The sequence below is a fragment of the Physcomitrium patens genome, chromosome 24 (genome assembly GCF_059467195.1).
Source record: "Physcomitrium patens ecotype Gransden chromosome 24, ASM5946719v1, whole genome shotgun sequence".
Lineage (NCBI taxonomy): Eukaryota > Viridiplantae > Streptophyta > Bryopsida > Funariales > Funariaceae > Physcomitrium > Physcomitrium patens.
In genome coordinates this window covers 13,941,225-13,967,104 of record NC_143433.1, presented here as the reverse complement: position 1 = coordinate 13,967,104, position 25,880 = coordinate 13,941,225, and the positions used below count along the sequence as shown (strand labels likewise).

General features: G+C 37.1%; 3 protein-coding genes and 1 long non-coding RNA gene across 8 annotated transcripts; 3 read left to right on the top strand and 1 right to left on the bottom strand.

Annotated features, from left to right (window-relative positions):
* Positions 1–405: 405 nt before the first annotated feature.
* Positions 406–2,729, top strand: LOC112276409 (uncharacterized). The gene is made up of 2 exons (XM_090247110.1): positions 406–1,612; positions 1,803–2,729. The coding sequence occupies exon 1, from the start codon at positions 650–652 to the stop codon at positions 1,034–1,036; it is 387 nt and encodes a 128-aa protein (XP_090103236.1). The 5' UTR covers positions 406–649; the 3' UTR covers positions 1,037–1,612; positions 1,803–2,729.
* A 2,335-nt stretch (positions 2,730–5,064) lies between these two features.
* Positions 5,065–7,107, top strand: LOC112276312 (uncharacterized). Its single transcript, XM_024507497.2, has one exon. It carries the CDS (start codon positions 5,866–5,868, stop codon positions 6,316–6,318), a length of 453 nt encoding a protein of 150 aa, XP_024363265.1. The 5' UTR covers positions 5,065–5,865; the 3' UTR covers positions 6,319–7,107.
* A 1,080-nt stretch (positions 7,108–8,187) lies between these two features.
* LOC112276311 (uncharacterized) lies at positions 8,188–10,884 on the bottom strand. Of its 5 annotated transcripts, none has more exons than XM_090247029.1 (4): positions 9,943–10,884; positions 9,025–9,294; positions 8,755–8,946; positions 8,188–8,648 (listed from the first exon to the last, which is right to left on the bottom strand). In XM_090247029.1, exons 1-2 carry the CDS (start codon positions 10,489–10,491, stop codon positions 9,115–9,117), a joined length of 729 nt encoding a protein of 242 aa, XP_090103155.1. In that variant the 5' UTR covers positions 10,492–10,884; the 3' UTR covers positions 8,188–8,648; positions 8,755–8,946; positions 9,025–9,114. The 5 variants fall into 5 exon arrangements, with proteins under 5 accessions (XP_090103155.1, XP_090103157.1, XP_090103153.1 ...); XM_090247031.1 differs by having other exon boundaries at positions 9,173–9,294; XM_090247027.1 differs by having other exon boundaries at positions 8,755–9,294.
* Positions 10,885–12,437: 1,553 nt separating this feature from the next.
* On the top strand, positions 12,438–15,504 carry LOC149986453 (uncharacterized). The gene is made up of 2 exons (XR_016500540.1): positions 12,438–12,995; positions 13,359–15,504. It is a non-coding gene; the product is annotated as an uncharacterized LOC149986453 (long non-coding RNA).
* Positions 15,505–25,880: the final 10,376 nt, after the last annotated feature.

Here is a 25,880-nt window from a genome sequence, read left to right as displayed (position 1 = left end):
TGAAACACAAAATCAACTCTAGAATTTATTTTTATTTAATCATCCATAAATTTGCTTGATAGCATGTGGGTGTTTTTTCCCCATTCACAACAATTATGAACAATCCAATTTAGGGCCAAAAAGAACCGAAAAAAATGGACCAATTTCGGACTGGCAGCCAACTCAATGCAATCGGAGCCTTGCAATTTAATACTCTTTCCTGGATAATATTAAACAATTTGTTAATTTTTCCCTCATCGAAGTTGCACTCCCCTATTTGTACGCACGAGGGGGCTCCAACTTCGGGCCCGGGCCCCCAGCTACCCGCGCCGCGTTCACCCGCGCCGTGCCGCGCGTGTGGCTGAGCGGTAGTGGGCGGCATAAAGCGGCCTAAAAATCGCTTTTTCTGGTTTTTGAGTTTAGTTGCCTGTGCAGCAGCGATCCTGGTAAACATCGCTCCTCTTGGTGGACTTCTCTTTAATTCCCTTCTAGCTTCTCTCTCTCTCTCTCTCTCTTGGAATCTCTCACGCTTTACATTGTTGAGTTTACTGCCGTGAATTGGAGCCTCGGAGGTTTTGTTTGTGATTTTTGGCTCTACGTTAGTGAGGAGGGTGTTTCTGTGCTTGCATTCTGTTTCAGTTCGGACGGTTTCGAGCTGAGTTCGTCCAGTATGTTGAGCACGCAAGATGAGAAGTCCATGGAGGTGGGTTTTGGGAGGAGCCGTCAGTCGCTTGAAGGATGGGTTCGTATGGCCGCTCTTCGGTCGGTTCGTGCGCCGTTGCGTGGCTTCTCTTACAAGAAGCAGAAAGATTACTCCTCTGTTGTTGAGAAATTGGAAATTGTCGCGCCTTCTGCCGAGGACGAGGAATCGCGAGAGTTCGGTTGCGAGACACCCAAATCCGTGGACCATATGATACCTGCTGTTGAAATCGATTTATGTCCTCCAGCTCCGAAAAAGCCCCGCGGTGTGGGTCGATTGGCACTTGCTTGCTCCGTTGCATCTGAGGACCATGGCACTTGCCAGGAATTGCGCTTGGCACCGTGCTACTTGTTTTGAGCAGTTTTTGAGAAGGCATTCTAAGGCAATTTTACAGATTTCGGCTAGGAATTGCAGATGGGTCGTACATTTGAGATGAAGGATAGGGTGTGTTTTGGCATGACGACCCTCCACAATAGGGACATTGATCTCTACATGTGATGGGGTGTACGTGATTTAATTTTTGAAAGGTAGGTGCATTGAACCACTAATTTTTAAAAAGTTGGTGCCTCGTAATCTTCCCCGCAGTATTATGCGCGTAATTGCTCGTTCTGTGACACAGCTGTAGTTGCGAACCCTGAGCTGGTTGCAGCTGCATGCACCCGAACGCGTGGTGCTTTTTTCCCTGGGATTTTCGCCGTGTGTGCGTGTCATTTCGATGCCACGGTTAGTTTATGAGATAGAACCAGGATTCATGTTTATATATATATATATATATATATATATATTAGTCTAGGCTCGATTAATCATTAACATTGCTACATTCGAGACAGCCGATCTGCATTTGAAGGCGCGGTGATAGTATTGTCATGAATGGTATGCTTCTCCATCTAGATTTTATCGATGATCACCGGCGGTATCGATGGGGTAATCAAGGTAATGCTCTACTCCACGAGTAATTTAATTCGGTGCATGTCTTCCAATGCATGAGGCTCTATGGAATGGCTCTCCAACAGAGGTAGTTATACTGATCCTCTCTGTTTTAGGAATCGAAACTGGCCGCAATGTTGCCTTTCATGATGTCATGTCTATTACTGACCAACGATGAATTTACTTGTTTTGACAGCCTTGCGAGACATCTTCAACGATTTGGAGTCCGAGTCTGCGAGGACTAGGATGACTTCAGATGTCGTACTCACTGTTTGATGGAAGCAAGAAGTTAGTTTGAGTGCTGAAGCGGCCGAAGTTATCTGTGATGTGAATGACCGATGCGTGGAATCTGGCTCAATAGTGAGAATTTATCGGCATTCCAGCCTTTGGGTATGAACAAGGAATGCCACTTGGCTTTCGACAGTGGTAACAACTTATTTTAAAGGAGGAATATTTCCTCTTTTACTGTTCTTTGACTCGGGGATAGAAGCAAATGCAGTGTCGTCAGACCTATACTACGTCCACATGTTGGTGTGGAGCGGGCGATGCAGCGGGCTTCACGATAATCGCAACAGAAACAGCTTTTATCTCCATTTGATCTGCACTAGGTGTCGGTGTTTCTTCAACGCCTTAACGACAGCAGCGGCTGTTGGTGTATTGTATGATGAACATGGGCCAACTGTTCCTGTACAATGCCACAAACTGCCTTTCATTTTTAATTTCGTTTCATTTTCGATTAACGGACTCTAAAGAAGTCTTAATGCAAGGCTAGATGGTAACTGTTTCTCACCATCATATATGGACCTCGTCACATAGGTTAGTGAAATTGTAGTGTACTCTCAATGCAGTGTTGCCCGTGTTAATGTAGTACACAATTTGTGAAGACATAGAGTGTTTGGAATGTGCACAGGTCGGATATCTAATGGAATAGGAGTGGCTAGTAGAGCATCAGATGTGCCCAGCCATGGCGGTTCTGAAGACAGCATTCCAAATCATAGACATTCCACATTAGTTCTTGTGATTGGATTAGGCGAATCACATGATTTGTCCTAGTAACCTTTGTATTTTTACCTGGTGTATCATTTTAGCAATCAAACTGATAACTCCAGGTCTACTACTATTACTTGCAGTGTATGTTAAAAGCCTTTGGGACAAGGCTTATGCACTTGTCCTCAATGACCAAAGTTCGTGCAGTTTTGTTTCTAATCAATTTGCGAGTTCATGATTTGAATTCTGCACATCTTGGTGTGCTAGCTTATGCTTTTGGTGTAGCTACTCGGATAATACTATTGAGATGTGAAATTCTGCAGGAGTCTGCTCATCTCAGGACCCTAGGGAATATGTAGAGCATCGAGAGTCTAAAATCAGTTCATGCAATAGGAAGAGAGAAGAAAAGTTTTCCAACATTTAGCCAGTGCATACAAGCCTTCAAATTTTCTTCTTTGAAATTACTCTTATTGGAATCCAATGCTTGCCAAATATGTGATAATTCTTAAAACATGTTACATGTAAGACTGAAATCCAAAACTTGAGATCTATCACATGTGTCAAATCACAAACTGTAATGTTTGATTTCAATGATTTTAAAGATGATATATTCAATCAAAAGGCAAATGTTAGAAATCTCATTCAAGTGATTCTGAATCCAACTTACTCAAAAGCATCTAAAATTAATGAACGTATATAATTTATTTATTTTAATACATATCTCAAATAACCAATTTATTTCCCAGTTCTAAAGGATTTGCTAGAAATTTCTTCGTCATAACTATTTCAATTTTACTTGTCATACTTTGAAATAGAAAAATAATCATAATAATAAAAAAAAATGCATAAATTACAAATCATATAATTTACTATTTTTAAAGAGAATATAAGAATTCAAGGCAGATAAGTATGCCAAACCACATTGGATATTGGTTTTTAATTTAATTTAATTTAATTTTAATTATGACCAGAAACATATGTGTTCAATTTTTATTCAAGGTGTGAAATTTAAAATTACATGAAGAAAAACACCAAGGTATTCCACTTAAATTTTTATTTTTAGAAAAAAACTAGTGTTTAAAATATATGGTTTTTCTTATTTATAAATTAAGTATTTCAAGGATTAATTAGTTGATTTTGCAACTTTAGACCCTCTCAGAAGCTTTCTTTACCTATGTTGTAGTGTAGATGCAGATTCATGTATCTTTTCCAAGCTCTTTATTTTGGAATTAAGTCCTCAAGTATTTGTTTCATAAGATATGATTCCAAACTCATTATACAATATTGTGTTCATTTACGTTTTTACAAACTCCAACAATTTTAAGGTGCTTGTGTTATGTTATTCCAAAAGAAAAATATGTTTTTTTTCACTTGAACTAAACCTTGTGTGAGGTTTTGTTAAATGGTTGAGGTTGGTCATCTTTAATTCATAATTACTTCAATACTGAACATCAAGATATCATATATTTTTAAATAGAAAATTCTGCGGTGAAATGGAAGTCGTTCAAGACATACAAATTCTTCAAAATGTCAATAAATTGATCCAACACTACATTGGGTCATGTTTTTTTTTTAAATTAAAATCTTCTAATGCACACATTGCTATCTACACCATCATCCAACATGGTTTAGAAACACTGTCTATTGAAAACCATTGGTGTAGCCTTCATAATTGACAATGAATGGGTCCATGTCAAAAATTTCTCATGTTTATGACAATCAAGCTTTTTGCATTTCTGTATGATTTTTACTCTTTAGGGTTTATTAATAAATGAACCTGTTGATGTGCTTGATTTTATGCTCAATCCAAAGCTTAATGGGGCCAGCCTTGGAAGGTACTAGAATGCCAATCATAAGCTAAAGAAGCAATTAAATGAGGCAATAATGATCAAAATCCCAAATCCACCTCCAAATGAAGAGGCAATTACCATCCCAACTGCCAAGTTTTGTAAGCACTATTCTATTCCATAGCACTAAAAAACAAAATTAGTTTTATAGGATTTATTGGGATTTCGTAAGCAAATGAGGAAATTGAATTACAAATCTTTGGGTTGTTGTAAATGAATTCCACTTTATTTTCTATTTAAAACTAAACCTATAAATATTATTTATAAAAAAAATTAATATATATATATATATATGTATGTATTCATAACTCCCAGGAATAATCCACTCATGTCAACTACACACACCATGAAAATATATATTCTTGAACAGTTCACCCAACCTGCCCGACCTGCCCGATTTTCCCGCGGGCAGCCCCGGCGCGGGGTACCCGTCCGCGCCGGTGACGCGAACCGCGCTCACCTCCGGTCTGGCGCGGAAGTGCCCTGGGAGACCTGGCTCGGGCGCTGGTCCCAGTGGGGAGTGGGGTTGGTCCGGGGTTTCAATCAACGCCCAGGGTATCAACCAGTGGGTGAGTGAGTGGGAGGTTTTGCTCATCCCCTTGCCCATGTGAGGCTGGCTGGCTCATACTTTTGCACTTCGTCGTGGAGAAGACAGACTTGCAGAAGAGTGAGTGGCTCCATCCTCCTCGTTCATTCTTCCACTACTACTTCCTCCTCCGTTCCTCGTTCCCCTTCATCGCCTCCTCCTTCGTTCCTTGTTCCTCTTCATCGCCTCCTCCTTTCATCTACCTTATTGTTGGTCCACTCTTTGGTGCCTTGTGCTGTAAGTTTCACGGGTGTTCCAGTTGGCGACGCTGAGAGAGTCGTCACTCATTGTTACGTCCAAGATGCAGGTCCCTTTTTCCTGCTGTCTGCTGAGAACCTGCTTCTAAAATGTTTTCCTCTGCAATTTATTTCTTCCAAGTATAATTGTCGCTAAAAGGACTTGGGTTTGTCATTACTCGTAGCTGTGTTCGGTCTCTTCCAATATGTCGTGTTTTGCTGATTATGGGAGTTGAGTTCGGAGGCGTGGTGTTGTTGTAAAGCGAAGGTTCAAGGAGTGGTGAGGACAGTGTTTGGTTTAGGAGGTTTGAATGAGAATTGGGTAGGGGTTATGATATTGGTTGTGTCGAAGGAATTGGTTGCGTAGGTGTTGAAGTGGGCAATCTCTTCTGCAGTGGTGATTTACATTGCTGATGAGTGGAGGTGTTGCACGAGTGTTGGAATATTTGTGAAAGAATTGGACGTGGACGTTGAATAGTTTCCTGGATTACGGTGAGCTTCAAAGGATTTTTTTTTCTTTATTCTTTTTTAATAAGTCAAGGGTGATAGTGGTGGTGTTTTTGGATATTTTTTTCAAGGTCGCTAGTTGGTCGCATTCTAGCAATGGCACCCACATCTGTAAGCCGCTTCCAGATACTGCAAACGCAACCTCACGAATCCATAGAGGCAGGATCCGGAAGGCGACGTCTCTCTCTTGACAGCTGGGTTTGTCTGCCTATTCCACGGCCAGTGCTCACAACAAGCAGCACTGCCTCTCAGCTTTCATTAACCGTTACGAGTTCTTGCACGACGCAAAAGGATTTGCCTCACAGCAAGCCTGCGACGTCGGACATGCCTCTCAGCGGAGACGACGAAGCTGTCACGCGGGAGTCTGGTTGCGAGACACCCAAATCGGGGGAGCACAGGATACCCGACGTGGATGTCACCTTTTGCCCTCCGGCTCCAAGGAAACCCCGCGCTATGTCTCGCCGTCGCCGAGTGCAGCCCACGAGCTTCTTCAGCGCGCCAGATTTTGAGAATTTTCTATCCCACCGCAAAGTGCAAGTGAGCAGTTAGCATCGAACTTTCACCAGTCTTTTTTTGGGAGCACCTCGGGGTTATTTTTCCCCATGAGTGGTTGCACAGCTGCTTGGACACAACGAAGATCGTGGCGCCGACTGAACACCCCTGACCCGGAGGAGCCCTGGGAGGACTTAAACAATCACGCTTCCTGCGGAAGCTGCTCTTGCGACTTGTTTCATCCCCCTTGCATGATGAATGAACACATTCTTCATGTACAGACTTATTCTTCGCAGCAACATCAGGGACTGGGTTGGTCGAAAGGAATGTTTCTGCGATAGCCAACTTTTTTCTTGTATATCAAAACGCCGAGGCTTGTGCACCACATGGACATTTAGGCGTTGGGTGATATTAGCACTCTGTAAGCTGGACTATCCGTGGGTACAGAGTCTCTGTCGCTAAGAAGGGGAGGACGAGAGGGGGGTGTAGGGATTATTATTATTATTATTATTATTTTTTGGATCGGCTCCGAAGTAGGAAGCTTCTTGCGATGCATGTTCCTTGCGGTGGAATGCGTTGACGATGTTTCCAATCTGCGGAATGTGGTCCGAGAGACCTCGTGATTGTACTGGTTAGAGCAGCTTGATGAACTCTTTGCTTTCACCCACTCTCACACTAATATTTTGAGAGCGGCCATTGAAATCTGAGAGTAGTTCATTAAAGGTATATACATCCTTCGAAGCTGCACTGCTGGGTCCAGACTGGCACAAAGCAACCCAGGATCATTGTAATTTACAACTGTGAATTTAACCATCATGTTGCCACTTTCCTTTTCTGAACCCACAACACTATCCGCTTTTGAACGGTTTCTCCTCTCAACCCTTTGCACTTTTAATCGCTCCAGCAATGCATCACACAAGTGCAGCAACTGCACGTGACAGAACGAGTTGTATTTGGCATGCAGTTATGAAGAACCGACGTCGAAACACTGTGCGCAGCCCGCACCCACGCCACCCTACGCTACATAGTACACATCATCAACAGTCTCGGTGTCCGGGCATTGCGACGACAGCGACAGAAGTGCGGTGAACCCTGAGCGAGAAGTTTCTCGCACATTGGTCACAGCGCCAGCTTCCTGACGAGAGGGTTGACAATCGCTTGGGGTAGAGTCTGCTCCCGTGTTGGAAATCAGGGTCGCGTGTGTGAGAAACTTGGTGTGTCCCGTGCCTTGCGTTCGCCATTATGGTCCAAGTACATTGCACCACACTCCAGGATGTGGACTTTCATGTGGGCAGTGGTCATAGCAGATTGCAAGCAGGGCAGGCGCAGTTCGGAGGACAACCCGCATTGAATGGGAAGGGGATTCATAGCCCCGAGCTGCAGCAGAGTTGTAACTCACCATCCTCACTCACTGTGCCGTGAGCTCCGCGCAAGCAGCGCACGGATTGGAAAGAGAGGGGGGAGCATCCGCCGGGCAGTGAACCGCGCCATCTCCGCATTTGCTAAGCTCGCATTTCTCAAGGCGCATCCCTCATGAGCTCACGAGCCCACGGCACCTTGACGGGTACAACCTCGTCGACGAATGAATGCATGTTCGTAAGTATGTGTGGTGCCAAGGTTGTGAGGGTTTTTCATTCAGTGGGATGTTCCTTGGTTAATATATTATGATTTAATTCGTGCTTCCCAGCGTTTCCCCATCACAGTAACACTTGTGTTAAGTAAGATAGAAACTTTTTGTGTGGCATAGATTTAGAATATGAATTATTGCAGTGGCAACTCGGCGAACTCTATTACATTTGATGTTGATATCTCTTTAATGGAGTTTAATTATTTTTCTGTCCTTCATGTGTAGAAATTTCATGACATAATTTGCATTTTGAAATTGAGAACCGCTATGACAATGCTTTAACCTACAATCCTTCAGCATAAACCAAAAAAAAGGGGTTATTTTACAATTCAAAAATTGAAAACAATATGACGTACTGTAAGCATGGATATAGAAACAAAGATGACTTTCTAAGTTTTCAATCTCTTTCTTCCCAAGTACACTAGCTAGATAGTATATGTCTTTTCCACAAGTTAAGTTTTTACAAAACCATACCTAATCCAAATGTAACTTCTGAGTTTAGGGCTAATTGCATACGATGGAGTGGTTTCTCACTCAGACAAGAGGCAAGTTTTAGGGTTTCCTTTGCTGATCGTGACTCGGACATTCAAACGTTTCCTGTGAAGGTTGTTTCACGAAGCAGAACAAGGAGGAGTTATTCTGAGACAAAACTTTAAAACGAAAAACAACTTGCTGGCATCTGCGCAAGCCTTCGAGAGCATGTGGAACTACACTTCGAAGATTTGAAACAGGAGTTCAGATACAGTACCCTCTGAAACCCCTGATTCACACGCACAAACGAAACGTGTGAAGGAACAAAATTTCAAAAATAAAAGAAAAAGAATTAAAAGGAAACCGAGAGAGAGATACATGAGTGCAGCAGTTACCTCGGTAATTTTACGGTTTGGCTTGGGCTTCACGACATGCACTTCATCGGTCCTGGAACCTGGAATTAGGGCGTAGAGGGATATTATCGGCAGCGGGACAGGTAAATGGTTCAACATTAGACCGTGAATCAGGTCACAGTAGATCAGCAACCATGTCGACCAGAGTGGAAATGTGCAGGCCTACCGTCAATCCTGTTCAAGGCACACAAAAACACGTCAGTCGACTTTTCAAGGAAACAACGACTGCGATACTTTTCTGGAAGCACCAACCTGAGCTAGTTTGGGGTCGCAAGCCACTGAGGCTGTAGCGATGCCGACGTGACTGCAATTGCAGTAGCTTCAGCCAGGGTGTGGAGAAAGCTAGAGCCATTCTTCAACCCAAAAAAGAAGAGAAGAGAATTGCAAATAGAAGCATGACCTAGGTCCCAAGATCAGATTTAGAGCCTTCCATCCTTCCTTCCTCCCCAATCCAGGTCCACACTTCAAAATGGAAGTGAACGTGGATATTCGAAATCCGACTTTGTCATTCCTTCCATGTGCCTATCGTATCCATTGACATAGATGTTAGGTTTCCAATCCTTCAGCCGATCGAACCCTAACGCTGCTTCCTATGCTGATTTCTGTTGAGAGAATAAGCTTGAGGTCGCCCTTGCCACCGCTCGGAGAATCCATTCGAAAAAACATCTCAGGTGTAAAACATTCAAGAAACCATTGACGAATGAAAATTCTATTTCAAAGAGATGCAAAGCTTGTCGAATTACTGTTTCTAAACGCATGAAAGGGGGATTGAAAAAGTGACCCTCCAGAGTTCGTTGTGGATCCTTCAAATGAGACTTACAAGCAATTGTGAAACCGATTGCAGCTCAAAACCCGACTAAGCGCATGCTCTGACACGCATACTGTATTAGCTGTTGATCTTTAAGCTCTTTGACCAAGACACAGTGATATGACAAAACCTCGCATCCTTGTCAAGATTATCATTCCTCTTGACTCTACAAACCGCTATTACAATCCTGATTCTCTTTTACTTCATTTTTTGTTCTTTTCCATGTTGAGGGTTACGTACAAACTTTAAATCCCTATTGCCATGAAATGAAGAGAAGCCTCCTTCCTCCCAACTCAACGTTAGAGCAACTTTAGTGGAACTTTAGAACAATTCGATTTGGTTTCGTAGCAAGGCGCACTTACGGCTGAGTCATAGCTACCGGCAGCAACCTCTGTTTGAGACTCCATTGTGGTAGTCGAGACACCGCTCAAAAATTCGTACTCGCTCATTGTGTTGATTTCATCGAATTCAGAGCACATAAATCGATACTTTTTCATGCAATTTTCTTCCACAATCTTCGCGGCACAAATTTTCTCGATTAGCTTATACCACTCCAAGTCGAATGCCAGTGGCAACTTCTTGTTGGATCTCTCTTCCGCATAGATTTTCCAGTAACTGACACAGCTGCGTGTATCACTCTGGATCTTCGATTCATGATCTTGAATAGCCCTGTAAGACTGCAGAAGAGTGTCCCATTGCTGCTGGCATGACATGGAAGCTCTGTCGAAACAATACTCATCAAACAAATTATCAGAAATATAATCCCAGGTGTTGAATCCTACAGACGCCCTCGCGGCTACTCCCTTCGACTCCAGTACAAACTCCCGCATAGGCTCCAGCATAGACTCCAGCATAGCATAAATTTCATCATCAACCCAAGGTCGGCCCGGGACTCTCCTCCATGAAGGCATGTAAAATTAATGGTTGAACTTGGCACCCGAGCATAATCGAAACAATCCATAATTGAAATCGGCTTGCGACCGACACGCAGCGTCGATGTTTGTGAAAGTCACCTGTAAATACCCTACGATTGTGCCGACTGAAGACTAGAAAAGATACAAAGGAGGAAAAAAATGAGAACAATGAACAAAACATGAAATCAATAATCAAGGGAAAAAATGAGAAAAGAGACCTGGCAGCCCTGAATAAACCCAGATTTCCGGGACCTCGTTCTGAAAATACTACTACGCTTGGTATGCTGGATTGCAACGCCTTATATACACTTTACATACACTTAATAAATGAGATCAAAATAATCAAAAACAAACAATCTTTCGGAATACACAAGTGCAAAATATGAAACTTCCAATAGTGCCAGAAAATTGCAACATCCAGTTGCAATATTTGAAAGCAACTGTCAAAAGCACTAGAATATTGCAACATCTAGTCATGCCAGAAAATTGCAACATCCAATTGCAACAACTTGGTAGTGCCAAAATATTGGTAGTGCCAAAATTCTAAGTACAACTCCTAGTAGTGCCAAAATATTGCAACATCTAGTTGCAACATTCGATAGCGCTAGAAAATTGCAACGTCCAATTGCAACATCTCAATGCAACTCTTGGTAGTGCCAAAATATTGCAAAATCCAATTGCAATATCTAAGTACAACTCTTGGTAGCGCCAAAATGTTTCAACATCCAATAGCACCAGAAAATTGCAATATCAGTTTGCAACATGTGAGTGCAAGTCTCAGTAGCTCCAAAATATTGCAACATCTAGAAGCACGAGCAAATTGCAACATTTGGTTGCAACATCTAAGTGCAACTCTTGGTAGCACCATAATATTGCAACATCCAATAGTGCTAGAAAATTGCAACATCCAATAGCTCCAAAAAATTGCAACATTTGGTTGCAATAACTGAGTGCAACTCTTGGTAGCACCAAAATATTGCAACATCTAATAGCACCAAAAAATTGCAACATCTGAGTGCAACTCTTGGTAGCGCCAGAATGTTGCAATATCTAGTAGCACCAAAAAATTGCAACATCCAATTGCAACATCTGAGTGCAATTCTTAGTAGTGCTAGAATTTTGCAATATCTAGTTGCAACATCCGATATTGCCAAAAAATTGCAACATTTGGTTGCAACATCTGAGTGCAACTCTTGGTAGCGCCAGAATATTGCAACATGTGAGTGCAACTCTTGGTAGCACTAGAATATTTCAACATCTAATTGCAACATCTAGTAGCGCTAGAAAATTGTAACATCCAATTGGAACATGTGAGTGCAATTCTCGGTAGTGCCAAAATATTGCAACATCCAATAGCCCTAGAAAATTGCAATATCTGGTTGCAACATCTAGGTACAATTCTTGGTAGTGCCAAAATATTGCAACATCTAGTAGTACCAAAAAACTCCAATATTTGATTGTAACATCTAAGTACAACTCTTGATAGTACTAGAATATTGTAACATCTGATTGTAACATCTGATAGTCCTAGAAAATTGTAACATCTAGTTGCAACATCTGAGTGCAAGTCTTAGTAGCTTCAAAATATTGCAACATTTAGTTGCAATATCCAATAGCACCAAAAAATTGTAATATTTGATAGCACCGGAATTTTGGAATGGGATTAGGGAGGGCTAATGGAGAACAAGGGGAGGTTGGAAACGGGGTCAAGGATGGCTAATTGAAGAACAAGGGGATGTTAAGAATGGGATTGGAGAGGGGTATTTGAGGAACAAGGGATATGTATGGGAACAAGATATGGAAACGACAAGAACATGGATGTAGCATACGAAGTGTAATGATGGTTTTGTAAGGATTTGTTGCTTTATTATTGTTCCTCTATTTATATATACATATCTTTATATATATATATATATATATATATATAATATTATCCATGACTGTATAAAAAAGAAACATGGAGATGAATGAATTAAAAAAAAAAAAAAAAAACAAGAAAAAGGATTACATACTTGTGGAAGTTTAAATTTTGAATCAATATTGAATAAGTTTAATTAATTTTGATTCCTTGCTATAAAATATATGTGTTGGAGAAGAATTTAATGAGTACAGTTTTTTGAGTTGTAAAATTTCTTTCTCAAAACATAAGTATTATGCACATTGAGTGCTATTACATAAGACAATAAACAAGTATTCTTTGAAGCAAGTGTGATGATCTAAAATCAAAACAAGTGGTTGTCCTAGAATATCATGAAGCATTTTTAATAAACTTTGCGGTATAAAGGTGACCTTTTGCCTCCCGTCGTCCAAGCCGTGCGCACGCAGGATCTGTGGTTTGTTTTTGAGAAGTTTTCCTCGAGCTTAGTCCGTTGATGGAGCGTGGTTATCAGCAGTGCGTGGATTATCGGAGTGCCAGGGTTGATCCTCCCAAAAATCAACGTTGTGCAGCACTGGGAACAAGGCACCGACGCTCTTTCCAAGTTCATTTTCAAGCTAATCTTGTAAGATCATTGCGTCTTCTGCTTCATGTGCCCGCTGCTTCATTTCTCACATTCCTCTGGTTTTTGCGCTCCCCAATCTTCAGCTTGAGCTACTGGATTGATCACGGGAGCAATTCCCGTTACCGAATATTCTAACTCGTTGAGCTGACAGCTGCCGCCAATTCTATTTCCGCACCTTGTTTTATTTTACCATTTTTGTTTTCTCATTTTATGTTGATCTGTGGTACGAACTTTGCTTGTTTACAAAAGTATACAGAAGCTTGTGCAGGCAGGGGTATCGCTCATTGACTGGACAGCATTGACAGTGTCGAGAGGCGTTCATTCTGGAGAGAGTATTTGTTAACGTAGTAACAATTTGTGCAGATAAAGAAGGAATGGATCGGTCAAACAATGATTTGGGCGTCTCGGGTCAGGATCATGGGGTTTCGGGGAATTGGAAAGAGAGGACGAATGCGGAGATACTTCATTAAGCCGTGAATCGTTTTAAGGGTGGTCAAGCTGGCGTTTCTGGACAAAGCAGTAGAGGCAAGAATGGAAAGAGAGCCCGGTCTTATACACGAGAGGAAACGCAAAGAGAGCCGACGATTGACGGGACCTTAACAGAAAGCAGGAGTAATGAGGCTCTACCAATCTAGATTTAAAATTTCTTGTGGATGTGAATGAGTTGTTGATATGGTACATTCCGCATGTCAGTATTCTAAAACTTGAAGGCCTCACTCGGCATTCTATTCAGGAATATTCCCGCTCGTTGAGTTGACAGCTACTCATGCTGCAATACCATTCTGCTGTCACCTCATTTTTCTTTGGCATAAACTTTACCTGTTTATATGTAAAGTAGACAGAAGATTGCATGCAAGATAGTTGCTTAGATGGACAGCATTGAGAGTGTTGAGAGGTGTTCATTCTGCAGAGGGTAAAGAAATTTGTACAGGTGAAGAGCAAATACTAATGGAGGAGATTCGGGGGACTCAAGACGAGAGTTTTGATGCCAGTCCGAATGACAACTCATGGGTGGGATTCAACGATCGTTCATAAGATACTCGAGGCGACAGTGGCCCTGGCGGAGGAGATGGTCTTACGCAAGCGACTGCAAATTTCATGAGACCACTCCAAGCGACGGTCATTAATGGTCCTCATTGCAGCGGTGGCCATGACGAGATGGGTTTCAATTCTGAGGGCGCTGTTGGAAATCATCAAATCAAAAAAAGAAGCCGCCAAGCGAATTACTAGCACCGGGAGACGACCTGGATGATTTATGTTGATAATGTTTACTTTCAATGTTTGTGGAAATTGGAGTTGGGAAACTTCGTAGTTACTTTATGACCATTGTTGTGTCGATAGATTTTACCCGAGTTGGTTTCAAGGATGTTACCCGAGATAATTTCAAAGATAACTCTTACGATTGAGCAAACTAGTAGTGAACATAAACCTAGCAGGTTTCTAATTCAGGTAATCTATTAGTTGCAAACGATAAAATTGCATTGAAATGCAAATTATATTTTGATCTCTTTTCTTGCAACGTGCAGAGTCTCGGCACGGTTTCTGAACGTTCTTTTGTCTTTCTCTTATGATACTGAAGATACTAGATTTATTGATTATGCGCAAAATACTCACTATATCCGGTTGGATGATTATCCGCAAAATAATCAAGATATGCGTAGAATATTAAAGATAAAGTTACTTTGAAGTAAGCTCTTGGTATTGGTAAGAGAGATTTTCATGAGCTCATTATTAATGTTATCAAGAGAAAGAGACAAATGACAGCTGAAACAATCATGGCAAGAGCATTGGATACTCTGATGACCAAAGAAGAAGAAGAGGAGATTGGAGAAGTTTTTGCCTTGAAATGTGATAATATGGGCAATAGTGACCAAAGCAAAATATATGGAGTTATTTATGATAAGATAGTGAAAATAGAAGTTGAAATTATGGAAGAAGATTTATGTAATGAGATAGAAGATGATGTGCTACACATGCTTTTATGTAATAGGGTGGCTAATATGAAGGTGGAAGCCAATACTAGCAAGAACCAAGAAAAAAAAATTATAATGGAGGCCAAGGTGTCCCAATGTGAGGTTAATAATCTATGGAGGAATAATGGTGAAGCTTTGACAACTTATACTCATCCATTTTGGGTAAGAGCTACTACAAATACACATGTAAAGATTGGGAGCCTTGAAGAATCAATCTTAGCATTGGTGGATTATGGCTCTAAGATCAACATCTTGTCTAGAAAGATTTATGAGAAAGATAAGTGGTCAATGGACATCAACCATGGATGGATATTGAGAGCAGCCAATGATGAACAAGGTAGCCTTTATGGAGCATGTCCAGCAATAGACATCAAAATTGGTGATGTAGAAGTGGAGCAGAACTTCTTTGTGCAAAATCAAGGAAGTTATCTAATCATTTTGAGGCAGCCATATATCACTGCAACAAGAATGGAAACTAAGGTGTTGGATGATGGCTCATACTATGCTAGAATTTGTAGCCATGATGGCAAGAGGATTAAAGATTTGGACTAAATGGAAGATGCACAAATAGATAGAGATGATGAAGAGGACAAGCATGGTTAGATTGACACATGCTGGAAGATGTGCAAGTTTGGAGGAGGTGGATGTTGTATTATAAATGCTTATAGTGTGTAAAAATTAGCTAAAATATATTTTATGTTCATAAATCTTAATGTGTATTAGAATGGTTATTAAATTAATTTAAAGAGAGTGGATATAAGAAATTTTATTTTGAATTTTATCTATTTGTATTATAGTGTTTAAATTATATAAGATATAGATGTTTAGTATAGAGTTTTAAGAAAAGGTGGAAATCTAAGGATGAAAATTTAAACTACTAGAAGGTTTATGTGGAGGAATGAAATCAAGCCATAGTCAGATGAAGGCAAAAGATAAAAATCTTTATCCCTATTGGTTGAAGACTCAATAGACATTTAGTAGGCTATCGATGACCATAGTAAGGATTTTGGCAACTTCAGAATGAGCATTTGAGAATCAGAAGCAAGGGTTGTAAGGTTTAGGATTTAGAATACAATTTGTATGCAAATTTTAGAGGATTTGGAGTTAGGATGATGAAGTTATAGCTGTTTGAAGTTAAGGTATCTTTTTAAGACATATTGTTTCTATTTTGAGGATACAAAGAGTTTTATGATAGATTTTGGAAATCGAGAGGTGCAACCACAAGGGTGATTTCAAGATCTATATCTTTTTTGGAGGAATTTTTACATTTAGAGTTTATATGAAGAAGTTATAGAGTGATGAAAATAACATATGTAATTCAGAGGCAATAAGTAAGTCGTTTTGTTGATAATAATGATTGGAGCCATATCTTAAGTTTTTGGATGAATTTTTGGCTAAAAATTTTCAAAAATGTGTGTTATTGAGTTAAAAAGCTATATATCAAAATTTCATGTTATTTTAATACTTATTTTGTGAAATATGAAGAAATTTGTACATGGGTGTATGTAAGCAAGTGTATGAAGCTACTGTTAGAATTTTGGCAATATTTCAAGATCTGTAATAAATTTATAGTTGAAATTTGTTGTGGTTTTTGTTAAAAGCACATCAATACTTTATGTAAAATTTGGTTTTTTTTGGATGGTCCAATTGTGAGATATGTCCTATTGAAATTCAAGAAGAATTTACCTTAAGAATATACAAAAAAATTATAATATTTTTATTACATTTTTGGTGATCTTTGGTACTTAAGGCTCATTTATTGATATAATTGCCCCTATAGGAATAATTTTATATATATACTTGGTATTTTTTTTATCTAGAAGCTTGGTTGAACATTTAGTGACAGCTAGAAGCCCAACACTTTCTTAAGGCAAATTCCCACTTCTACAATATTAAGTTGGATGATTATGTGCAAAGTTTTTAAGATATCAAGTTGGGTGATTATGCACAAAATATTCAAGATATCAGGTTGAGTGATTATGTGCAAAATATTCAAGATATCGGATTGAGTGATTATGTACAAAATACTCAAGTTACTTTGGGTGATTATGCATAGAATATTCAAGATATCGATTTGGATGATTATATGCAAAATATTTAAGATACCAAGTTGGATGATTATGCACAAAATACTCAAGTTATTTAGTTGAGTGATTATATGCAAAATACTCAAGATATTGGATTGAGTGATTATGCACAAAATACTCAAGATACTTTAGGTGATTGTGCATAGAATATTTAAGATGTTGGGTTGGATGATTATGTGCAAAATATTTAAGATACCAAGTTGGGTGATTATACACAAAATACTCAAGATATTGGATTGAGTGATTATGTGTAAAATACTCAAGATATTAGAATGAGTGATTATGTACAAAATACTCAAGATATTGGATTGAGTAACTATGTGCAAAATACTCAAGATACTGAGTTGAGTAATTATACATAGAATACTCAAGATATTGAGTTGGATAATTATATGTAAAATACTCAAGATACTGGGTTGAATGATTATGTGTAGAATATTCAAGATATCAAATTGAGTGATTATGCATAGAATACTCAAGATACTAGAATCACCTAATTTAGTATCTTGAGTATTCTATACAAAATCAATCAATTCAATATCTTGAATATTCTATGCAAAATCACCTAATCCAATATCTTCAATATTTTGTATAGAATCAACCAACGTGCTATCTTAAATATTTTGTACAAAATCACCTTGAGTATTTTGAATATTCAAGATACTAAGTTGGATGATTTCTTGAATAATTTATTAAGAGATATTTTTTTATAGGAGCATAACCCATTGGATTCCAATTTCAACCATTACTAATAGTAAATGTGTAAAATATATTGTATGCAAAGATTGACTTAAGTCCTATGTAAAGTAGCTAATCCATTTTTGACCAACCCTCATTTCCAATATATAGGCCTACCTAATTCTTAGAATGGATATGTCTGAATTTTCAACAAGTGGTAGTAATTGATTAATTAATTTCTATTTTGAAGCCAAATTGTATAAAAATACTTGGAATCCTCCTTATTTCTATTATTTTTATATGAAGGTATTTTTATTTCATTTTTACACTTATTGCAAATATATTGAAATACTTAAGTTATCAGAAATGAATTATCTACATTAGTATCAAACCTTGTTTTTCTTATCAAAGACATGGTCTATTCAATTAGATAATTAAAGAACATTGTTACTACAATTAGATGCCAACCTACTATTAAACTAATAAAATAATATTTGGCTTTGATGAAATATATATATATAATTTTTTATGAATACCACTATTAAACTAGTAAAATAATATTTGGCTCTAATGAAATATATATATATATATATATATATATATATACATAGTTTGTTATGGATACATTTGCAAGCAATTTTGTTTTGGAGGTTTTTATTTTTAAATTAATTATATTTTCTATAGAAAATGATTTTTTTGTATAAAATAAATATTTTTTTAATAATCTTTAAAAGAAATTAAAACAAACAAACCTATAAAGAATCTCATTTATCACACTTTCAATTACTACATTTTATTTATCATATTTCTCTTTCTTTTTTAATTTGAATTCCAATACACATTAGAAGTTTTAAGATACATTTTCCAATAAAAATAAAATAAAAATAAAAAACTAGAATACCACTTTAGTATTATTTTTTGGTTTTTTTTTCTTCTTTTTGAAGTCATATCATTTCAAAAAGTCTTAAAATTGATACAAAGATCATTACCTTATTTTTTATTATAAACATTAGTATTATTTTTTTACATGCTAATACAACATTATTAGTTCTATTTTAATAATTTATAAAAAAATACTTTTTTTAAACAAGCTATATATTTTAAATAGAAATATTCTATTATATTATTGTTAGTTAATATCATGTTTGATAATCCTCAAAAATATTAAAAAAATTCAAAGTAATATATTTTAACTTTGAATAAATACAAATTATGTTCATTTTATGTTTTTATTCTATTTTTTATTTAATAATTCCACCAAGCATTGATTTTATCTTAGAGTTCCATTATTTTTAGTATTATTATCTCTCCTTAAAAAAAAACACATTGTCTAGCAATTCCATCTACAAAAATAACTCATTATCTGGTTAATTATTACAAAGCTAATATACTAATTGTAAATAATATTTAACAAAATGGTGTATTTTTATTTTTTTATAAATATTAATCTACAAAAAAATTCAAAGTTAAGTTTAAAATCATTATCACAAAATGAATTATTAATATATAATGATATTAATCTTTACTTGTAAATATATTTGAGATCTTTATCAAAATTAAGTTTTGTTAGTCTTTTTTTTATGTTGACATATTTTTTTAAAGATTTATTTTTTATTGTTTTGTCCTATTTGTGAATACAAAGTTTTTTAATATTAAAGATTAAAAAAACAAATTATGCAAGACATGATTAAAATTTATTTCAACTTTATAATTTGCTAAAAATGTGTTTTATTCTTATCAAAAAGATTCATATTATTCTTTTTTTAAATGAATAGTAATTTACAAGTTTTATTTTTATGGGTTATAGAAGTATTATATTTCGTAACTATTTAAGTCCTTAAACTATTGTAAGTGAAAATTTCTTGGTTGCAATATTTTAATCAAACTACATCATTTAATGAATTTTTTAGATGTTCTGAATTTTTTAGATGTTCTCATGGTAATTTGTAAAAGTAAAAAGACAAATTCACCATCTCTATAAAATTCTATGTTGTATTTCACATGTATATTTTTTAAAAAAATAAAATAAAAGTTAAAAACAGAATTATCAATTTTACAAAATCAATTTATGTTGTTAAAGTGGTTCATGAAGCTTGTGAAAGTTATGTTATGTTATGTTCTTAACTATTTGATTTTTATACAAAGTACACAGTATTTGATCATTTATTTTTGAGGAATTATTGTCCAAAATAGGAATATATAGTTGATAGCTTGGATGTATATAAAATGCAATTTGTTTAAGTTCACAATACTTTGCATCCTGATATATTAATATGTGTACGTGAATACTAAATAAGACTCAAATCAAAACTTTCTTTAAGCATGTGAAGTTATAAAATTATAATATAAATGAGAATATTTTTTTTTCTCTTTTTGTATATTTTCACTAGTCGATAGTTAAACTATTTACTTAATAATAGACACAAATAGGTTTTTAATGGTGACATCATGTGCAAATGCTTCTTCTTCTTCTTTCTCTCTCTCTCTCTCTCTCTCTCTCTCTTAAGTAACTGGAAAAAAGAAAAAGAAGAAGAGATTGAGAAGGCATTTAGTATTATAATATAAACTGTATACTTATACCTTAAAATAAAAAATTAAATTAAAATAACATCATTACAATGTTATTCTAGACCTCCTGTAAAATCAATGTAGTAATTCCTTATCAATTCTCTGAACTTGTGAGTATAAATCAATGTAAAATTTTCTTCATTGTTTCCACTTTCTGGAATAATTTATTTATTTCATTCTGACCTATTGACTTGACAATTTATTGGATTTTTGTAAATTTCAGTAATTTAGGTTTGGTTCTAGATATATCAAATATAGGCCTATATATATATATATATATATAATTTTTGAATGAAAATGTCAATTAGATTGAATCAAAACACATAGTGTATTTAATTTAGAAGACCATTGTTCAATTTTTGCTTAAGAAAAGTTTAGGTTTATGAAAAAGACTCATCTACTTTGCTTGAGCGTCTATTTAAAGAAGGCACTCAAACAAAACACAGGACATAGGAAACCAAGTTTTGGATCATGCTTTTAATATTTTAGCACCACAAAAGCCATAGTTCATTGAGTAATATTATTTGGAATGATTTTCATCAAATTAAGAAGTAATAAAAAAGTGGGTTGTTGTTGTAGTTGTTGATGCTTGCTAAGAACCTTCTTTTTATTCTTCTCTTCATTTTTTCTTTTTCTTATTTCAATAACATTATTTTTTTATGTAGTCCAAGTTACTATTTATTTTTTTATTTATTTTGTATAAAAAAACTTAGTTTAATCAAAGTTTCTCTTTAATACTATTAAGAGCACATAACATGGTTATACATGGAATTTACATATTTAAAAGGAATTAAAATTATCCTTCCACAGTACAATCATGTGTAATTATGTATATAGAAATATGATAAATTCCAAAATAAATAATAGAAATAAAATCATTTCTAAATTTATGTCAGCATGAATGTGGGAGAAATAATGATAAAAATCTTAATTAGTAATATTTGTTCACGAGTCATAGAAATTGTAAACATTTGTTCATAAACATTGAAAACCCAAAAATTGAGAGTCCAATGTAATGAAGTAATTTCAAGCGTTGATTATGATATGGTCCAAGATCACATTGGATGCAAGCCATGCTTCCTTTTAGCAAAAAAGAAAAAGAAAAAAAAACACAGAGAGAGAGAAGGAAAGAGCACAATTAGTTCCTAATGATATATCATTTGATGACATTATAACAACCATCAATGTCAAGTTGATGACATCAATAAGCACAAAATTGGGATACAAAACTTAAAACTATTTTTAACATAAAAGATGTTATTATCAGTTGTTCACCTTTCAACAATACACACTCGCACACACACACACACACAATATAGGATAAAATTGTGTGTGTGTGGAACATCATTCCCACTGTGATCCCATCCGACCCAACAACGCGGCTCATGGATGAGAATATTCGGATGACATACACCATCCATCACTTATGGATGAATGAATGGGATGTAGAAACGGGGGGCGGAGGGCAGATAGGAAAACCCTAACGACGACATCGACGACGCGTGAGGATTGAGGATTGAGGAGGGGACGCAATCACGGAAGAGGAGGAGGAGGCAAATCCAATCTGGATTGATTGGATTGAATTGCGCAACACTCGCTCACACACTCACACACTCACTGCCATAATCGTCATGCTGCCCTGGATCACCACACCGGGATCTCCCCGCGCAGGATCGCCGACGACGGCCCCTCTCGCCGTGCGAAACCGGGTGGAAGGGGGCAGGCAGGCAAGCAAGCGTAGTTGCGATGATCCTGACACCAGATCGATCGATCGATTGATCCTCACGCGCTTTGGCCTCCCCGTCGCGTTCTTTCTTTCTATCTTTGTTTGTTTCGTCACTCTTGCACCCACCCCCCCCCCCCCCCCCCCCCGTCGGTGTGGACTGCTTTAGGGCCACCGTTATCGTGGATTTTCGTTCCCTTTCCAGATCCAGGTTCGTCGTGTAGTTTGCCATGTCACGAGATTTCGGAACTTTCTATTCTCGCTACCAGGTCCCTTCTGGATCTCCCTGTCCGTGAACCTTCGGCGTTGTCTACCCGATTTCGATCTTTCTAACTTCATCCGTGTGCGACACGTTGCGTTCATATGATTCCGCTTTTGTCGTGCCATACAATACAAGAGAAATAGCCCCCCTTCCCCATATTAGAGCCAATGCACGTTGTCCGTTCAAGGTTCAGGTTACATGGAAGTTTGCTGTTCCGTGGTCTGGTGTGTGCTTGCTGTTTGAGAGGATTGGACAAAGATTTAATTCAGGATCCAGAGTCGTCGTCGTCGTCGACCGGTGGTAGTGTAGGTGTTGTGGTTGAAGGAGCTCATCGACCTGTGCGCTTGGAGCCGTGTAATTAAACCAATCCGTTAGAATGGGAATGTGTGCCATTCGAGGCCCTCGGGTCCTGCACGAAGACGACGAGATCGAATTGTCTGATCAGAAGAGCACCACGAGCAGCAACAGCTCAGGCTACGTGAGCGCCGTATCTCAGGAACTAGACGTCACAGAGGCCGCGAGTCACTTTTATCAGGAAGTCGCAATTTGGCAGCGAACAATCCCCAAAGGAAGACGGTGCACGCCTCTTTCATTTTCAGGAGTGATCGTGTACGACGAACATGGCACTCAGCTCAAATTGCCGCAGGAGGATTACGACGACAAGGTGGATGAGCATTTCGGCCGGTCTCGCAAGAATTTGGCGGAGCGGGAAGAAGCCTTCCAGATCTGAAACCCGGGACACATTCGCGTAAGAATTCACCGTAACGTCGTCGAAGAGAGTCAGTGAATGGATGGGTATCCACTTTCACCGTCACCACCAGGATTTAGGTTTTTGTTCCGGAGGGTGCAGCTGCTTCTGCACCGAAGTCCAAGACCGCCACCGGAGTATAAAAATTGGTCCACAGTTTCCCGTAAGTCGCATGGCGGAAACCAATTGATTGTCAAAGGATGCAGATCCACTTACAAGACTTGATCAAGATGTGAGTCCATCTCCGCCGTGGTCGCGGCATTGTTGCTTATCTAAACCCAATTGATAAATCTATACAATTTTTGGAGAAGTATGTGGGAAGATTCCTCCACGCGTTGTAGACTACGAGAACAAAAGAAAGAAAGAAAGAAAGAAAGAAAACTTCTTTACTTGCTCTTCCACGAGTTTCTTCCATAGCTGTAATGTAGAATGGCAATCTGGCATTCAGATTTCAAACAGAGATTGGTGTTGCAGTAATGACTTTCTTGTTTATATTTGCAACTGTACTCCGAAGAGCAGCAATGATAGCTGGTCACATGTCCATAGAAAAACACTTCCATGTCATTCAACTTCGAGTCCAGTGGGTTTGCCTTACAGTTTCATGCAATTCCTATCACTCCTGTTTCTTCACTCCCATGCTTCCGAAGCTTGTAGAATTGAGCTGTCGGTGAAATTGAGGATAGTTCCTTAAGGAATACAATACAGAGTGCTGTTGTGAAATGTAAGTTTAATAATGGAATGTACATCTGGATACATAAAATGAATTGTTTGAAGTGGTCTTGCTTGGAATCATTTTTTGTACCAAAACAGTGTGTTGTAATGACGCTGGGTTTTTGTTGTGAACACTCTCATCCATTGCAATATTGATAACTAAATCATTACAAAACTCATGCCACTATGATGACAATTTAGAGTGGGAATTTACCAATACATTTTGTGATTTCTCTACTAATTAGATACTTTTAACAATTGAATTAATACTCAGGTAGCCAATCTATTGTAAACCACCCCTCCATTTCTGATCTATAGGATGGAGTATTTTTGCTAAGCCAGCAACCTATTGTTGACCTATAATAACATTTTGTGGTTGGAAATAGATTGGGGGCCTTGCAAAAATGATGTTAAATTGTGAGCAATATAAACAATTCACTATTCTTAAAATGGATAGCATGAATTGTCAAAAATCAATGTATTTATTAATGGAGTTGCAAATATGTGACAATTCATTATGCATCAGCATTTGATTTTTTTATGTTCATATTGTGATTGGGATGTGTACTTCTAATCTTTCGAATAGCATGGATGATATGGCAAAAATCCGAAATGCTTTGGTTGTAAATAAAATCAAGATAACAAAAGTGCTTTTCAACATTTGTACTTGCAACTAGATTGATTGTGAGGCAAGGGAGGTGAATTCTAGATTTTGTGAGTTCATTTGCTTCTTTGTATTGGACGACTGTTAAAACACACTCCCAAAAGACAATTGCAAGGCATAAAAGACGCAATGGTCAAAGGTACATGGATTTTGAAAATTCTAAATTTTTTGAGCTAATACTTTGCTAAATTTTGGCTGGATTCAATGAATTGCTTCTGTAGCTTAAATTTGTTGTTTTGTAATATTTAGGAAGTGTAAAATTGATCAGATTTAGTGCTAGCTTTATTGTAAGTTTTTTAATGTTTTATCATGTGTCATTCTAATAGTGTTAAAAATAAATATTATATTCAAAGACTTGCATTGAAGGCCTTGACTGAGGGTTTGATTCTCTTGGAGTTGAGTAGTATTGTTATTCAAATGCTTGTGCACAAATCCGATGGTTTGATGGCTTACTTGAATTGGAGATTGATCACTTAGATTGCAGATTAAAGTAATGTTATTAAGAGTTCTAATAATATGAGTTTTGTGTTCTTTTGATACCTGAGGTTTGTATGTATATTATTAGGGCTATATCTACAATTCTTTTTGTAAAAAGCTAATAACTCATAAAAAAATTAATTGATTATGAAATTCATAATCTTTTTTTTTTTTTTTGTAATTATGAACTTGAATTTTTTTTTATTTCTTAATATGCTTAATCCTAATAATCATAATTAAGAAAAATATAATTACAGATCTAAAAAGTTTCACCAGTAAATATGCTACATCATTCACAAAATCCTCAAATTTTTGAACTTTTTTTTACTTTTCAAAATCCAAACTCATTGAATACATTTTCCACTTTGAAAAGCATTCAAAACCTCAATATACCTTTGAATTACATGAAATAAACTTCAAAAATTCTCTCACAAGTCTACTTTTAAATTCCATTCTTTAATCAACCAAAAAATCTCGAAGTTGCTGTAGATATGCCATTTTGTGCCTTGGAGTCTAATTTTGACATAAATTCACAATTGGTCTTCTCCATGTATCAATTCTTAATATTTTGAGGTGATTTTTGCTAAAATCTATTTTTAATCTCTTCTTAAAAATGAATATATCAATTATTTATTTTGTTTATTTTGATTTGGCTTACTTATATGCCTACAAAATAAATAGAAGTCTCTTCTTCAAGAAGGCAACATTAGCATTTATTAATTTTTATTACCTCCTTATCTATTATCTATATTTCTAAGATAATTTTTTTAAGTATTTTTATTTAAGCTCCTCAATAGTATAATTTTTCCTTTCTTTTTTCACTACATAGGCATATTATCACACGATAATGTATAGGACATCACAAACATTTGAACAACTTTACGACATATTAGCAACCAATATTTGTAACCACTACTATCAAAGCAATGTTTGAGGAACATTGTCAATGTAAGAAGGAATTCTTTATAGAGTAATGAGCAAATGAGAGGAATAT

Excerpts from the sequence above, each read along its gene's own strand:
- LOC112276409 (XM_090247110.1), top strand. The coding sequence starts at position 650 with ATGTTGAGCACGCAAGATGAGAAGTCCATGGAGGTGGGTTTTGGGAGG.
- LOC112276312 (XM_024507497.2), top strand. The coding sequence starts at position 5,866 with ATGGCACCCACATCTGTAAGCCGCTTCCAGATACTGCAAACGCAACCT.
- LOC112276311 (XM_090247027.1), bottom strand. The coding sequence starts at position 10,491 with ATGCCTTCATGGAGGAGAGTCCCGGGCCGACCTTGGGTTGATGATGAA. Across the intron at positions 9,295-9,942 it reads CCGGTAGCTATGACTCAGCC|GCACATGGAAGGAATGACAA; the intron begins GTAAGTGCGCCT and ends TGGATACGATAG.